The sequence below is a fragment of the Phalacrocorax carbo genome, chromosome 1, assembly GCF_963921805.1.
Source record: "Phalacrocorax carbo chromosome 1, bPhaCar2.1, whole genome shotgun sequence".
Classification (NCBI taxonomy): domain Eukaryota; kingdom Metazoa; phylum Chordata; class Aves; order Suliformes; family Phalacrocoracidae; genus Phalacrocorax; species Phalacrocorax carbo.
In genome coordinates this window covers 86,312,200-86,325,812 of record NC_087513.1, presented here as the reverse complement: position 1 = coordinate 86,325,812, position 13,613 = coordinate 86,312,200, and the positions used below count along the sequence as shown (strand labels likewise).

General features: G+C 46.0%; 1 protein-coding gene across 1 annotated transcript; it reads right to left on the bottom strand.

Moving 5' to 3' along the window:
- Window positions 1–4,801: 4,801 nt before the first annotated feature.
- Window positions 4,802–12,723, bottom strand: LPAR5 (lysophosphatidic acid receptor 5). The gene is made up of 2 exons (XM_009508566.2): window positions 12,403–12,723; window positions 4,802–6,416 (listed from the first exon to the last, which is right to left on the bottom strand). Exon 2 carries the CDS (start codon window positions 6,095–6,097, stop codon window positions 4,985–4,987), a length of 1,113 nt encoding a protein of 370 aa, XP_009506861.1. The 5' UTR covers window positions 6,098–6,416; window positions 12,403–12,723; the 3' UTR covers window positions 4,802–4,984.
- Between the last annotated feature and the right edge of the window lie 890 nt (window positions 12,724–13,613).

Below are 13,613 nucleotides of genomic sequence, written 5' to 3'. Positions count from 1 at the left end.
TAACACAGGGATGTTTTTGTTACTGCTGAGCAGTGCTTACATAGAGTCAAGGCCTTTTCTGATTCTCACACCACCCCACCGGCGAGCAGGCTGGGGGTGCACAAGAAGCTGGGACGGGACACAGCCGGGACAGCTGACCCGAACTGACCAAAAGGATATCCCACACCATATGATATCATGCTCAGTATATAAAGCTGGGGGAAGAAGGAGGAAAGGGGGGACATTCGGAGTGATGGCGCTTGTCTTCCCAAGTAACTGTTGCGCGTGATGGAGCCCTGCTTTCCTGGAGATGGCTGAACACCTGCCTGCCCATGGGAAGCAGTAAATGAATTCCTGGGTTTGCTTTGCTTGTGCGCGCGGCTTTTGCTTTCCCTATTAAACTGCCTTTATCTCAACCCACAAGTTTTCTCACTTTTACTCTTCTGATTCTCTCCCTCATCCCACCATGGGAGGGGGGAGAGAGCAGGTGGCTGTGCGGTGCTTGGTTGCTGGCTGGGGACAAACCACAACAAATTCTAATATATTTATGCATTTTTGCAGATACCCTGTCTGATCTGTATAGAATAGGCATTCTGTGCTCCTTTGCCATCTCTCTGACCTTTCACTTGTTCAGCCTTACTTGATAAGAAGACATTTGTTTAATGTTCACCTCTGTGAATGACACAAAGTGCAGGGGAGCAATGAACAGCATCTTTTACCCCTGACATACTTAGCGAGAATACTAATGCAAGAATTATCTCAGTAGGACATAGAGGGTCAATTACACAGGTTGAAAAGACTTTGCTGAGCTTATATTCCCATTTAACTTTCCTTTCTTGAATACCATTGCTTCATGGAGTTTGTTCCTGTTGTTTTAAATGCATGCTTTAAAGTGGTTCTGTTTTGTAGCAATTGGTATTGTTGGACACCATCACACCCAAGGACTTTCAGACTTGTTTGTTTGAATTTTTTATATATACTCATTAAATAGAAGCTATAAAGCAAGATAGGGTGAGTGACTCATTTCACTGAGAGACAGCACATGCATGTTCTCTATCACCATGTGATGGAATAAAAAAATTCAGGCTAACAAAGGCAAAAACCCAGAAGCAGAAGACCTAGCTAACACTCATTCTGTCTGGCAGACATGAAAAATAACCAAAATCCCTCTCCAGAATCCAAAGCGATTAAATTTGACTAGAATCCTCAAAAATGACACAAATCCAATGCAAGCTGAAAATTATTTAAAAGCCAAAGGACAAAACCCAATAGTCCCCACTGGCCACACTATTGCCTATATATAACCATTAAGGAAAGCCTTCAGAAACCCAAAGTCAGGAACTTTTCTGCTGCATGTAGCATGACCAGCAGCCCCCTTTATTGTTAAACTGGTTGATGAGATCCATTAAGAGATCAGCTTTTCTGTTATTTATAATTTTGTCAAAATATTTGAGCTAAAATCTCCTCTGCTGGAGGTGGAATATATATAAAATGTTCCAGGTAAAAATAGTTCTGCTATTTTCAGGAATCAAGCTATAAGAAAATATGTTGTTTTCTCATGTCCTTTTTGAGAAGTTCTGTGTTGTGTTTTGGGGAGGATACTGTATCTTAGGCAGAGGAGTCACCTCCTCCATAGGAGTGGTGTCTGCCACCTGACATTTCATTCGTACTTGGCAAGCTTGCAGGCCTTTGAAAGATTGCTGTTTGCCCCAACCTGGGGAAGTCAGGTGCCGATGTGAGGATGCCAACTGCAGAAGCATGCCCTGGGGACACCTGTACAAGGATGGTGCACATACCTCCCAGAGGTCTCCTCTGTTACCAAGCACTGGTGTCCAGGGAGCACCACCCTAGGTTCTTTTGCTGATGCTCCCACACCCTGGGTGCTGTTAGCAAGAGTGCAGCCACCAAGTGGAAAGAAATGATTACTGCTCTTTATTCAGCACCTGTGCAGCACTGGGTCCACAAGTACAGAAGAGAGATCAACAAACTGTGGACGGTCCCACAGACGATCACTGAGGCAGCTGTAGCAGGTGGTCAGTGAGGAGAGGCTGAGGGAGCCGAGTCTGTTGAGTCTGGGGAAGAAGAGGTCGAGGGAGACCTAACTGCTGTCTTCCACTACCTAAAGGGAGGGTATGGAGAAGGTGGAGCCAGACTCTCCTCGCAGTGGCCCTGAGAAAGCACATGAGGCAACAGCCATGACTTGCAACAAGGGAGATTCCTGCTGAGCATTAGGAAGAGCCTCTCCCCAGGGCATGTTTCAGCACTGGTGTGGATGCCCCAAGAGGCTGAGGAATATCCATCTTTGGAGGTGCTCCGAAGACACATGTATGAGGCCCTGAGCAACCTGAACCAGCTCAGGGTCCCAAGTGCATCCTCCCTGCTCCTGGGGCTTCGGCTGTGTGAGCTTGGGGCCAGGTCAGAGAGAGTGTGGCTGAAGGCTGCCCCTTCCCTCTGGTGACTTTGGGGAGAGTTTCCACAAGGCTCTGATGGAGCCTCAGCCAGGGCTGACCCCCTGCCCCAGGAGCTGCTTTTAAGCTGGTACTCTTGCCCTTGGCTCCTGCCTGAGCAGCCTTGCCCATGCCTGACCATGCACTGTGTTGATCTAGACCCATTAAAAGACTTCCTGCCTTGACCCGAGGCCTGCCTTATCATGATGGACTTGTCTGGCAATTGCTGGACTGTGGCTCACCCTGATTATTGCCTCCAGAACTGATCCTGATGCTGACTTGACTTCTCATTTTGACCTTGGACCTGCCTCATCACCATGGGCTTGTCTGACGATCTGGATTCTCAGCTGAACTTGGCTACCATCATTGTACCTGTGTTGCTCACCTTGCGCAGGTGCTGTGGGATGGGAACCTTGCTGGGGAAGACCTTTCCTATGCCTGCCTTGTTACCATGCCTGGCTCTGAGCTGCCCTTCCTTTGGGGAGCAGCCAGCCCTTGCTGCCCACAACAACCTGCTGTGAGCAGGGAGTTGGGGTAGAAACCTCTGCAGGTCCCTTCCCACCCAAATCTTTCTGTGAGTCTCTGACAGTGCTCTAGCCAAATTAAAAGGAAAGAAAAAGAATCAACTTCTCTGTGCAGGGAAGAAAATGGCAGTGAAAACATTGTGTTGATGCTTGGGTGCATGACATATTAGATCTGGGGAGGGGAGAAAGGACCAGAGGAACAGGGACAAGGAAAGGGGTCTAGGAAAGAGGAAGGTGGAGGAAGATGCAGAAATGGACAACAGTGCAGTTGCTCACTCCACTACCTCATAAATCCCAGAACAAAAGGGTAACATCAGACCCTAGCAGAAGGTATGCCCACAGCTCTGTTTCCGCTCGAGTTGTACTGTGTCACAAATGATTCGCGTTCACATAATAGTCCTGAATTTTCAAAACAGAAATACCAACTGCCCTGCAAGCCCTTCTCCACCTCTCACTGTATCTCTTGGACACCGTTAAATGTCCTTCATCTGTAGTCATATTTCAAGGCTGGTCTGCTGGTGATGCATGGGCTGAGAAAGGGGACAGAGCTGGCCTACGTAGGGTGGCCTGTCACACAAGGATATCTCTCTGGAGAGGCTCATCATCTTCTACAGGTCTTCTTAAAGACCTGCTTCTACAATCACCTGTAGTAAAAGAGAAGGTCTTCAAGGGAGACTGGAAGGATGGATTTAAAACCCTGTGTCTTCAAAACTGTATTGTAACACAAAACCATGATGCATTGCAAATGCATTTATTCCCACAGCAGTCATGAGGTAGGGACTTGGAATAAGATTCACTGCTAATTTAGAAGTCCAAGAACCAGGGCTTTACTCTGAACAGCATTTCTTGTCACTTTCCCTTACCATTCCTTTAACGTTTTCTCCCAGATTACAATATACCATAATGCACCCGTTCTGGGATAGCCTGAGTGCTGCTAGAAGCCACAGAGAGGCTGTTTTGCCGTGCAGGTGGAAAGGCAACCCTTGGTCACTAGCAGGAGTGAGTAACTGGGGTTTCTGGCACTGCCTGTGTACAGCTGGGTCTCTCACTTCTGGGGAGATTTATAGGGCTTTCGCATACAGTGCAGGCTGAAAAAGCATGTACAAACAGTGCAAGCAAATATATTTCACTGCAGACTCATTCTGTGACATCATTTCTTTTTAACAGTGAAAATCACTCAGTCCTGAAATCAATCACCCTATGGCCGAGTGACGAGAAAGTGCAAAAGCACTAACGCCAATGTGAGCTTCAGAAATAACAACAGTATTGGTATCCTCTTTTCTGGGGCCTTTATGAATGCTGGGTGTATTTTTAAGTGTGCTAGTGTTTCCCAAGCCATTTTGCTTTAAGTAAATGTATAGCCATTGTGCTGCATGTGTGTGTGTACAGCTGCACAAGCACATTTGACATACCTCCTGAAGATTGTTTTGCTAAGGTCTGTGACTTACTACACAATTAGAAACCTATTTTCTGCAAGAGTACTAAACACCCAGCTATTCTCCTTGACCCCAACAAGGGTTGCTAAATGCTTCAACTCTTTTGTAAAATTAAGGCACTTATTTAGGTGTCCCAAGCTGGATTTAAGACTCAAATTGAAGCATCTAGTTAAAAAAACAACCCCAGTGTTTCCCTCAGTCTTTACCACTAAATTCAGTCTGTCAGCAGTGAGCACCACATCTGCGCTCTGATTAACACTAGGACTGCTTCACATTACAGTGCAGCCAGGAGCTTCTCAGGCAGGATGGACTTGCTATAGGAATCTGTGCTGACCAGACCTAGACACACTAGGTTTGTTTCAAGTCCTTGTTCCCTATTATGTTTCCTGTACCAAAAGAGTCAGGTGGGACCACATCACCAAGACACCTCTGTTTATTCAAAACAACCTATCATCCTTCAGGTTTGTATCATCATGTTCACCCACATACAGTCTGCTGTGCTCCCTCAAACAGTTCGCTAAGTTACCCTGAGCTGTTTCCCTCAGTCTTGCTGTAATTATTGAATGGGTGACCCTGCAATGGTGTGACCTTTCTGTGGTTATATTTCCGAGTCCTCAATAGGGCTATTCAAAAATACTGCAGTAGGAAGTGGTGGCAAAGATTCATTGGGATGGATAAACTTTTCAGCGGGGAATTGTTTTACTTCTGAGACAGCATGGACTCGGGATGACTTATTCTCCACAACCTGATTCTTAAGCGTCCCTATGTCTGAGTCCCAGGCTTGTCCCCTCCGCAGTTTCTTAAGGGTGTTACGGAAACCCTCAGTACTAAAGTAGTAGATCAGGGGGTCCAGCATGCAGTTCATGCTGGCCAACAGCATTGTTGTAATTAACACTTGGCGCACGGAGGCCTTTGTTTGTTCCTCTACCTTCATCACCTGGGCCTTTATCATCCCATAAACTGCCAGGGTAGTGTTGTAAGGCACAAAGCAGATGATAAAGATGACCAGATTGACAAAAAGGAGACGGACAGTCTTCTGCTGTCTCAGGGTCTTCGTCTGGCTGTCCTGGCAGAGCTCCTGAAAGATTCGAATCGAGCAGTATGTCACAGAGCTGAGAGGCAGGAGAAACCCCAAGATTTCAGCCAGGACAACTAGGGGGAAGAGGTTATGCTGCCATATGTTGTTACTAAAGCTTTCAAAGCACAGATAAGTGGTCTGGTTGTGTTCCTCACAGTGGTTTTGCTTGTGGACTATGGCAGTGGGGATAGAGCCCATGAAGATCACAACCCAGACAAACAGGCAAAGGAGCTTGGCCACCTTGGGGCGCCGCAGGTGCCGCCAGCGAAGCGGGTGGACAATGGCAACATAGCGATCCAGGTTGATGCACATGAGGAAGAGGCAGCTACCATACATATTGATCTGAAAGACAGAGCCAGAGACCTGACACAGGGTGTTACCAAAGGGCCAGTGATGGTTGGAATAGTAGTAGAGTCGCAGTGGCAGAGGGAGTGTGAAGGTGAGGTCACTTATGGCCAGGTTGAACATGTAGATCATCACTACAGACTTCAGGCGCAAGTAGCGGATGAATATCCATAGGGCCATCACATTCAGCATCAAACCTGTAATGAATATCAGGATGTAGCCAGGCAGGAGGAAGTGGTGGTTGAAGCTGTAATCCTTGCATGTCTGAGACACATTGGAAGCTGACATGCCCAGCGGGGATCAGGGAAGGGTCTCACTGAGATGGCTGAGCCTGCTGGTGGGCTAAGGAGGCACAAATAAAAGCATGGAGAGAAGTCATTCCCCTCTAAGAAGCTATGGGCAGGTCATTCTCCTCATCTGTGGCTGGGAGGCAGATGGGCGTATCTCTCTCTTGATTGGTGCTGCTTTGGATTGCTGGTCAGTGGTCATCTGGCAGGGATGGTAATGTAGTCAGCTTCTGCCTCTAGTTCAGCAATTCTTTCCAGTGGTTGTGGGGATGCTGATGCAATGGAGGGTCACTGCCAGTTGTCAAATGTCAGCACAGTTCCTGGTCAAAGTAGAAGTCCAAGATAGGAGAGTTTAAGTGAGGGGGAAATCTCTTGAAAAGTCAAAATCCCACCATGATGGCTTCTGCTGCAAGAACTCACAAAGAAATCAAAAGACTAAGAAAAATGGGCAGTAGAAAAGTGAGCAGTTACATGGCAGAAGAAGCCAGAGCACAGAGAAGGTAATTGTTGTACAGAATCATTTATCGCTCAGCCCCAGAAAATGCACGTTACTTTGATCACTGCTGAAAACACATATCTACAAGAAAGGGGCAGCACGAGACCACACGGGGAAAACAGTCAAGGCAGCTCGAGGAAAAAAAAAAACAGAAAGAAAAAGAAGAAAGCAAACATTTTGAGGGAAAAATGCTGACTGGAAGGAACTTAAAATAAAAACTGCATAGTATTGTTTTATATCAGAGAAATGGGACTTTGTACATATGTTGCAGATAAAAAGAATTACACTAGTTAGACTTGACTCCACCCTAGCTCCTTTTCCTAGGTGAAACAACCCACATAAACCTGAGCCCCAGCTAGTTGGAGTTCCTTCTGTGGCTTACATTCATACCATTCCTTTGGTATTCTCTCTTGCATATGAGACCAGTGGTGTCTATTTGGATTGGATGTCCTCAGATCATTTTCCTGCTTACAACACCATAAAGCATGAAGCAGCCCATGTCCCACAAGCACAGAGCAGCACACCCAGGTAATGGAGCACACAGTAAATCAGGAAGAGCCATGGGATTCATGTGGACAAACATACCTGTGACTCCGAAGTGGTGTCAGACTGGTAACCAATCTAGATACTAGTGGTAGCACTGCCCTGCCAAACATTGATCAACTGGATTGAGTCCAGTGGAAGGCCATCAAAAAGATCATGGGGCTGGAACACTTGTCCTGCAAGGAGATGTTAAGGGAACTGTGCTTGTTCAGCTGGAGAAGAGAAGGCTCCAGGGGATATAATAGCAGCCTCCCCATACCTGCAAGGTGGTTACTGGAAGAGGACAGTTAGCTGTTCACAGTGAAGCATGGCAGGGGGACAAAAGGCAATGGGCATAAATTGAAGCAACAGGTATTCAGACTGGATATAGGGAAAAATGTTTTCTCTGTAAGGACAGTCAGGCATTGCAATGGATTTCCGCAAGTGGTTGTGGAGTCTCCATCCTTGGAGGTATTCAAGACCAGATTCTATAAAGTGCAGACTAAACTTCTCTGATCTGATAGCTGACCTATTTTGAGTAGGAGGTTGGACTAGAGACTGCCTTAATTATTCTACGATCCTAAAACTAGATGGTTGGTAGATATGATGGAATTCCCCATAGCTGCTTGCAGGGGTTAGATAGGGACTCCTTCACAGAGCCCAGGTAGAGTGTGATTTACCTCAAAAGGAAAGTAGAATTTTCTGTCTAAAGGAAATTTTTAACTAAGTTTGGTATTACTGTAAGAGGAAGCTACTCAGCAACTTGACAGGCTTGACAGGCATGTCAGACCTTCTGGATGGCGTTTGTGGGGTGATGCACAGATCTAGAGGGAGGATCTATTAAAGACAGAAGAAGTGTGTGCTGACCTCATAGGTACAAAAAGATTAATTCTGTCAATATGCTAAACAATGAAAGTGGAAGTCTAATATGGGCGAGTAGACAGCTATCAATTTGCCCTTCCTTTTGTGTTGTTGAGCAATTTTCTTAGAGGAACTTCTGCTGGTTTGTCAAGCTACATCTGAGTGGCTTTCACCCTTCTTTGGCAATGATGGATGAAAATTTTGTGTGAAGACTTGCATAAGTTTAAAATATAATAATAAAAATATAAAAATAATAATATAATAATCCAGCAAGACAAGGCAAATGTGCAAGCATGTTGTGAAATGATGAGATGCTTCAAAAAATCTCAGGGAGGTATGCCAGCTTTTTCCAGAGCCAAAACCTTGCAATGACTGCAGTCTGAACAGAGTGGTGAGACCTTCGTCTTGACCAAGACAAAGAGAGTGAGACTGAGGCTCTGTGAGAGACCATGACCTGCTCTAACGTGGGTCCCCAGACCAGCCAGCTGTCAGGTGAAGGTGACTTGTCTCCACAGACAAGCTTTTTTAATCAAGAGGTATTCAATAAACACTTCTAGGGAATATAATATGTAAGCACAGTTTATACTGTGTGAGATAAATGGTCTATCTACAACTAGTAGTCTGTCTCAAATCATGGATGGTGAAGGTATAATGTAAGAACAGTGCAATCATGTAGTTATGCTCCCTCGAGTTCTCTTCCTGCTTCCAGCATATTGCAGGCCAGGGATTTCCTGACCCAGAGGTGACCTATTTGTATTCAGTAGTCCTCAGGGAATTCTTCCATTATTTTTTTCCGGTTGCTTTTTGAGTCCATGTAAAATTTGCCATCTAAAACATCCGGTGCCAGGAGTGGCAAGGAGTTCCACAGCTTAACTGCATCTCAGGTTAAGAACCACTTCCTTGTACTCATTTTTGAATCACCACTTGCTAGATTCAGTTCCTAGTTCTAGTACTGGAAGAGACAGTAGAAAAAAATCTTCCCTATTCACCTTCTTATCCCTCATGATTTTAGAAACAACTACCATGTTTCCCCTCAGTAACTTTTTTTTTTTTTAGGCTAAAGGGTCATTATCTTCATAGTTGTTCCTCACAGAGGAGCCATTCTGTTCTTGTTGCCCTTCTCAGAACCTTTCTAATTCTGCTATAGCTTTTGTGAGCTCTGTGGTGGGGTGCTCAAAACATACACAATGTTGATGATGTGGATACACTGAGCTGAGTAGGCGCAGATCTCATTTGCTAGGGATAATGGTCAGTTCAGGTTGGTTTTTCTCTTCACTTAACTAGATGAAATTTCAGCTGTTATTTTAAGGCCAGTCACTCACACTGCAGTTCTTTGCAGCGAACCTTCTTCTTTTCTAACTTGAATAATTTTATGTCTCCAGCAGATCTGTTATTTCATTATTCATCCCTCATGAATAAGTCAAACTATCCAAGCCCCAGCACTGGTGTCTTAGAACTCCGCTGAGAAAACTGACCATCTACTCTTACTCTCTGTCCTATCTTTTAGGCACTTTTTTCCAAGGTAGAAACCTTGTTTTCTAAATTTCTTTAAGCACCATTGGTGAGAGCACTTTGGAAAGCCTTTTGGAAATCCACATGGGCCACTCTTCACATGCTTGTTGACTCCTCCAAAGAACAACTGTGAGGCACAACATGCCTTTATAAAAGCCATGATGTCTCTTCCCCAGTAATTAGATGTGACTGCATGCCAATTGATTTTTTCCTTTATTATAACTTCTACTAATTTGTTCAGCACAGACATCAAGCTCCCTGGTCTGAAACTCCCCAAGAGACCTTTTCTCAAATTGTGTCTGCTAGTGAGCCTTTAAAAGCAATGTTAAGCAAATGGTTCTATACCACAGTTAGTCAGGACCTTCACCCTTCAGTTTTTTTCAGACCTCTGTGGTAGAAGCCATGTAGTTTCAGACACTGCTCAGTTCATATTGCTGCTCCATAACCATTCCCACCACCATTTTGATCAGAGACAGTCCTTTGATCAATTTGCCTGTAAAGAGAGTTTCTGCCATGGAAGTCTCACAGGCTTTCCTGCCATGAACACCAGTGCAAGAAATCTGTTTAGTTTTTGCCCACCATCACCTTTTCTTTTTTTTCTGAGTGTCTTTCCTTACATACTAGCCCTACATTCTTTGAGACACCTAAGAGCAGAATTCTAAACTGGCAGCAAAGCTCACTGACAGTGAAAAATAGATTGGGTTCTTTTGAGGGGATTTTTTTTTTGTGGGTGGAAACACAGAAGCAAGAATCCACTAACGGTGGTGTTATTGAAGTTAAGCTGACAGTCTCAGATTTGACATAACAGATAGTGTAATCAAGGTCTCAGAAACCTGAAACGAAATGCATACATGCACAGTCTTTGGAAAGATGAAGCTGTGGGAATGGAGCATTTCTCTACAGAGCTCTGGAGGTACTGTTTTGACTGTCCCTCCCTGAAGAGGAAAGCTATGGGTAAAGCAGGTTGGCAGTGGGAAGACAGAAGAGCTGAAATTGGTTGCATTGTTCTTCCTTGTTGGTTAATGTCTGACAGCCACAGGCCATATTCTTTGTGGCTGTCTCTGGAAGAACCTCAAGTCCTCACTGCTCTACAGGAAAGCTGCTGAGAGGTCTTCAAGTCATCAGCTGTGTAAAGAGGCAACAGTACCACAGCTCAATCATCCTCCACCTCACAATGACATGCTATCTTGAAACCCTGAAGGAACTTTCTGTTTGGTAACTGACCGTACATGACCCAGGAAGTGGAGGAAGCATATTTTTACCTCTCAGTGAAGATCAATGTGAGCCTCTGAAGACCATCTGCCCAGACCATGGCTTTTCTCCAGCAGGGACAGAAAAGAACTCAGACTACACGTACTACCTAGGCAGATGTTTCTTCCTGTTTTCAGTTGGAAAATTAATTTGTTGCTAGTATTCTTGCTTTGGGAGGGGGGACAGAGGGAATGACATATGTACATGTGTGCCTGTACACACACACACACTATGAGCAACTGCTGCAAGGGAGGAGGAGCTGCAGAAACTAAAAGGAAGGGAAAACACCGGTGAGTGAGCAAGAGGTGCTGGTAAAGGTGTAAGGTGGGGGCAATGTTGACTGCTGTCGCTGTGTGAGAAGAGAGGAGAATATGGTACTGGAGGATGGGCAGACAACCACAAAAAACAGTTGAAAAGAATACACTGTCCTCCACTCCCACACACCCCTCCTGTGACCACCCCACTTGGATGACAGCCACATACCTCCCCCATGTGCTTGGGAGCTGCCCAGGGCCCTGGCTGGAGTGCAGTGCTGGACTGAGATGAGCCAGAGGTTGGGTCCAGGGTAGGCATCTCTTGCCAGAGGCAGCAAAACAGCTGCCAGTCAAGGAGTCCCCAAAGGACATGCAAAGCCATGGAGATTTTGAGTTTTTTCTTTTTTGGGGTAGGAAACCCTAGCTGTACTTGCATACAGGGACTGGAACAGACAAGTGTGCCCTGATATGAGATATATGTCTGGCATCTCACTGCCTGGTCCTGGGTATCTTCTCTCTTGACACTATCTCACTGATAGCCACTGCCTTCCTAGCACTGCAAAACTTATGAAGGAGCGCAGCATGGTGGGACACAAGGTTATGCATGGGGCTGCGAAATGAGGTGGAAAAAGACAGCTAGAAAAACCTTGCCGAGCATGCTGCACGGTGTTTCCAAGAGTGACTTGTCACTTAAACCCGGGAGCACTTTGGGGCTGTTCTGGGGATGCAGACAGAGAGTGGGGCATTGCAGTGCAAAGCAGTGCATCTGGAAATACAAACTGCACAAGCTCGCTTCGTAAATCTGAAACCAAGAGGAAGAAACGAAGAGTGCACCAGACCTCAAAAAATCTACCCAACTTTGCTTTAGAAATTGAAGATGTATTTTTTCATAAATGTGGACACTTTTTACCTGCCACAGGTGACATTTAAGCCCCACTTTTCACCTTTTTTTCTAACCAAAAATTTAGATTATTGTGATGGTTAGAACCATGAAGACATTCAAGACTAAGGAAGGCTTGTTTTTAATGAGAGATGCATGACATCAAAGCTGATACCTCCGTATTTAACTCTCAAGATCTGATTGCACTGCTACTGCCTACTTCCTAGAGGTGTCACTCCCTTCGTCTCCTGAGGGCCCCATGGAAGAGGACTTCCGTTGTGGGCACCTTGGAAAATAAGATCTGCCAGCTGCCTGTGCTTTTAGTATCACAGGATCCCAAAGAAAGCCTCCATTTGAATAAATACTGAGATTTGCCTTGTACCTCTAGGTTCACTAGGCAACTGGAGAGACGTAGTGGGTTCCCCAGTGCCCTGTGGTCAGGTTTGGCAGCACATGCACAGCAGCTGGTGGGGACCAGTGCCCAGTGTTCCTAGACCGTCCAGCTCTCTAGATGTTTCTATCTCGCTTACCTCTCTGCTGGTGAAGAGCCAAGGGTGCATGTGGGCTTGCTGGCTAGCGATCACTGTCACTGCAGAGGTCTCAATCCAGGCACCAAAACTGCAAGCAGCTGGAATCAAAACAGAGCCAGGTGGCCTCTTTGGCTACTTGCTTATCCAAAACACAGCTGTCCGCTACCACACCATCGCTGGTTCTATGTTTGTTATGCTGCAGTTCATTTCTCCTCCTTTCTCACTTCCGGATGCACTTCTGGCTGGCCACAAAGCATGAACTTTGCTATCCAAAGCTGATAAGCTAAAACACATCCTATGAAAGCAAATGTAACTATGAAAGAAGCAACACCCAGGTGTCATTGCAACTGAGGAGACCTGCCCTGTGTCATAGTGCCAAATACTCGCTCATCTTTGCTCTCATGCTAACTCAGCCACTCCCAGGACTGACAGATGAAGATTAAAAACATCACTCGCCCCAAGATATTGCCAAACAGGAGGTAGAAGTGAAATATGGGAAGTGAGAGCAAAGTTGATTTAATCACTAGCCAGCACCAAGGCTCAGAGTCCTGTCAACCCCATGGGCTTGGGTGCTTTGGGGATGAGCTCCTGCCCAGGAACCCAGCTGTGCACCGCTGGCATGTGTCAGTGCCTGTGGCAGGCAAAGGCATGTTTGCCGCAGATGTCAGTCCCTGTCATTCAAGGCTACAGGAGGCACAGTGCTAAGAAAGTGCAAGGGCTGATTTAGCAGGACATCTGCGACCTAGCACTGCCAGGTGTAGACGGGAAGGGATCTGCCCTTCTGCAGAGCCCATCTGGAACTCTGCTGTTTCAAGTCCTATTTCTGCTTTACCAGTCCCAGCACACCTGGAAGAAGACACTGGTCATGGCGATAGTCCTAATCCTTCCCCAGGAGCTGCTGCCCTTAGAAGAAGGTGGGCTCCTTTCTCTACAGCCCCTGCCCGGCTCCTCTGCCTGCTGGCTGTTGCTGCTGGTGTTTGACTTTCTCACTCCCTGCGTCCCTTGTTCTGCATCACTGCCTTCTCATTCAGGGAGTGACATGCCAAGGGATATATGTTCCTGCTGCTCATAAATCCTTGGAGGGTACAATAGCACCCGAACCACTGATCTCACCGTGCTCCATTTTAGTCCCTCTCTTTTTTAACCAGACCCCCTTCTCAATTCCTAGCTGCTGGGATCTTTGTTCTCACAGCTTTTTGCGTCTCTTCTGT

What these genes read in the sequence shown, in the direction of transcription:
- LPAR5 (XM_009508566.2), bottom strand. Translation starts at nt 6,097, where the DNA reads ATGTCAGCTTCCAATGTGTCTCAGACATGCAAGGATTACAGCTTCAAC.